This window comes from Priapulus caudatus, unplaced genomic scaffold (genome assembly GCF_000485595.1).
Source record: "Priapulus caudatus unplaced genomic scaffold, Priapulus_caudatus-5.0.1 Scaffold2267, whole genome shotgun sequence".
Classification (NCBI taxonomy): domain Eukaryota; kingdom Metazoa; phylum Priapulida; class Priapulimorpha; order Priapulimorphida; family Priapulidae; genus Priapulus; species Priapulus caudatus.
In genome coordinates this window covers 21620-23412 of record NW_014579328.1, presented here as the reverse complement: position 1 = coordinate 23412, position 1793 = coordinate 21620, and the positions used below count along the sequence as shown (strand labels likewise).

The 1793-nt window shown below is 45.8% G+C and overlaps 1 protein-coding gene across 1 annotated transcript in view; it reads left to right on the top strand.

Annotated features, from left to right (window-relative positions):
• The window catches only part of LOC106818467 (histone acetyltransferase KAT6B-like), a gene marked incomplete at its 5' end in the record, with an annotated part of 13337 nt that extends 12498 nt beyond the window's left edge, over positions 1-839 (top strand). The window contains 1 exon segment of the mRNA XM_014823171.1: positions 659-839. Coding sequence (XP_014678657.1) covers positions 659-839 — 181 coding nt within the window.
• Positions 840-1793: the final 954 nt, after the last annotated feature.

Genomic DNA, 1793 nt, shown 5'->3' with positions numbered 1-1793 from the left:
GCCAAAATTGTCTGATGGGGTCGTGGGGCCAAAAATGTTAAGAACCACTGCACTAGATAGAGCACCCGCAAATTCACCGCGAGCCGCTAGATAGACAGCAGCGTTGCCCGCGCGTAGCGCATGTTTGTGTCCACGCACGCTCACAAGGTTGTGATACAGGGTTCGTAGCAGGTCTTCCAAAGTCTTATAAGTACTTATTTTGCCAAAAATAAAATAAGGGCCCTTATTAGTACTTATTGTTGGTGAAATCTTAGAAAAGTACTTAATAGTCCTTATTTTTTGCTAAAGGACCATTTTTCAACATTTTCTGTGTTGAATTTCGGCGAAACGGCTGTGCAATTGTGTATATAAATATTATTAGTGTACTTTAATAGTCGGTGATCTATCAGAAATCGCGTAAAAAAGTCTTATTTTGGCCATCAGAAAGGGTCTTATAAGTCCTTATTTCGACATGTGTCTTACTACTATGAACCCTGTGATACTGTCTCTCCATACCCGTTGCCATTGACGTCATCGTCTTGCGACACGTTTTTCAGTAGTTTTTTGTGTCGTAAGGCATTGGCGGAAGACGCCTCGGGCATTCTCTCTCCCTCGCGGAAGCACGGGCTTTCTCTTTCCACTAGGTGGCGTTGATACACTCTCTCGTTCTGTGTTTCAGTTTTGTGATACGCGTGTGTCGTCAGGCGTTGGCGGAGCACGCCTCGCAGCTGGAGGCACGTCGCACGCCCCGGCTGCAGCTGGATGAGGAATGTCTGCGCTGGACACCGCTCATCGTCTCTAGTCAGGCCGTCGAAGACGAAGAGTCCGACACCGAGAGGGAGGTGAGCGATGACCTCTGACCTCAACTACTGACTTATACACAAACTTCTACCACTGACCTCTACACAAACTTCTACCACTGACCTCTATTACTCACCTATACACAAACCTCTACCAGTGACCTCTACTACTGACCTATACACAAACTTCTACCACTGACCTCTACTACTCACCTTTACTACTGACCTATACACAAACCTCTACCAGTGACCTCTACTACTGACCTCTACACAAACTTCTACCACTGACCTCTACTACTCACCTATACACAAACCTCTACCACTGACCTCTACTACTCACCTCTACTACTCACCTATACACAAACCTCTACCACTGACCTCTACTACTGACCTCTACTACTGACCTCTACACAAACTTCTACCACTGACCTCTACTACTCACCTATACACAAACTTCTACCACTGACCTCTACTACTGACCTATACACAAACCTCTACCACTGACCTCTACTACTGACCTCTACTACTGACCTCTACACAAACTTCTACCACTGACCTCTACTACTCACCTCTACTACTCACCTATACACAAACCTCTACCACTGACCTCTACTACTGACCTCTACTACTGACCTCTACACAAACTTCTACCACTGACCTCTACTACTCACCTCTATTACTCACCTATACACAAACCTCTACCACTGACCTCTACTACTGACCTATACACAAACCTCTACCACTGACCTCTACTACTGACCTATACACAAACCTCTACCAGTGACCTCTACTACTCGCCTATACACAAACCTCTACCACTGACCTCTACTACTGACCTATACACAAACCTCTACCAGTGACCTCTACTACTCGCCTATACACAAACCTTTACCAGTGACCTCTACCACTGACCTCTACTACTCACCTATACACAAACCTCTACCACTGACCTCTACTACTGACCTATACACAAACCTCTACCAGTGACCTCTACTACTCGCCTATACACAAACC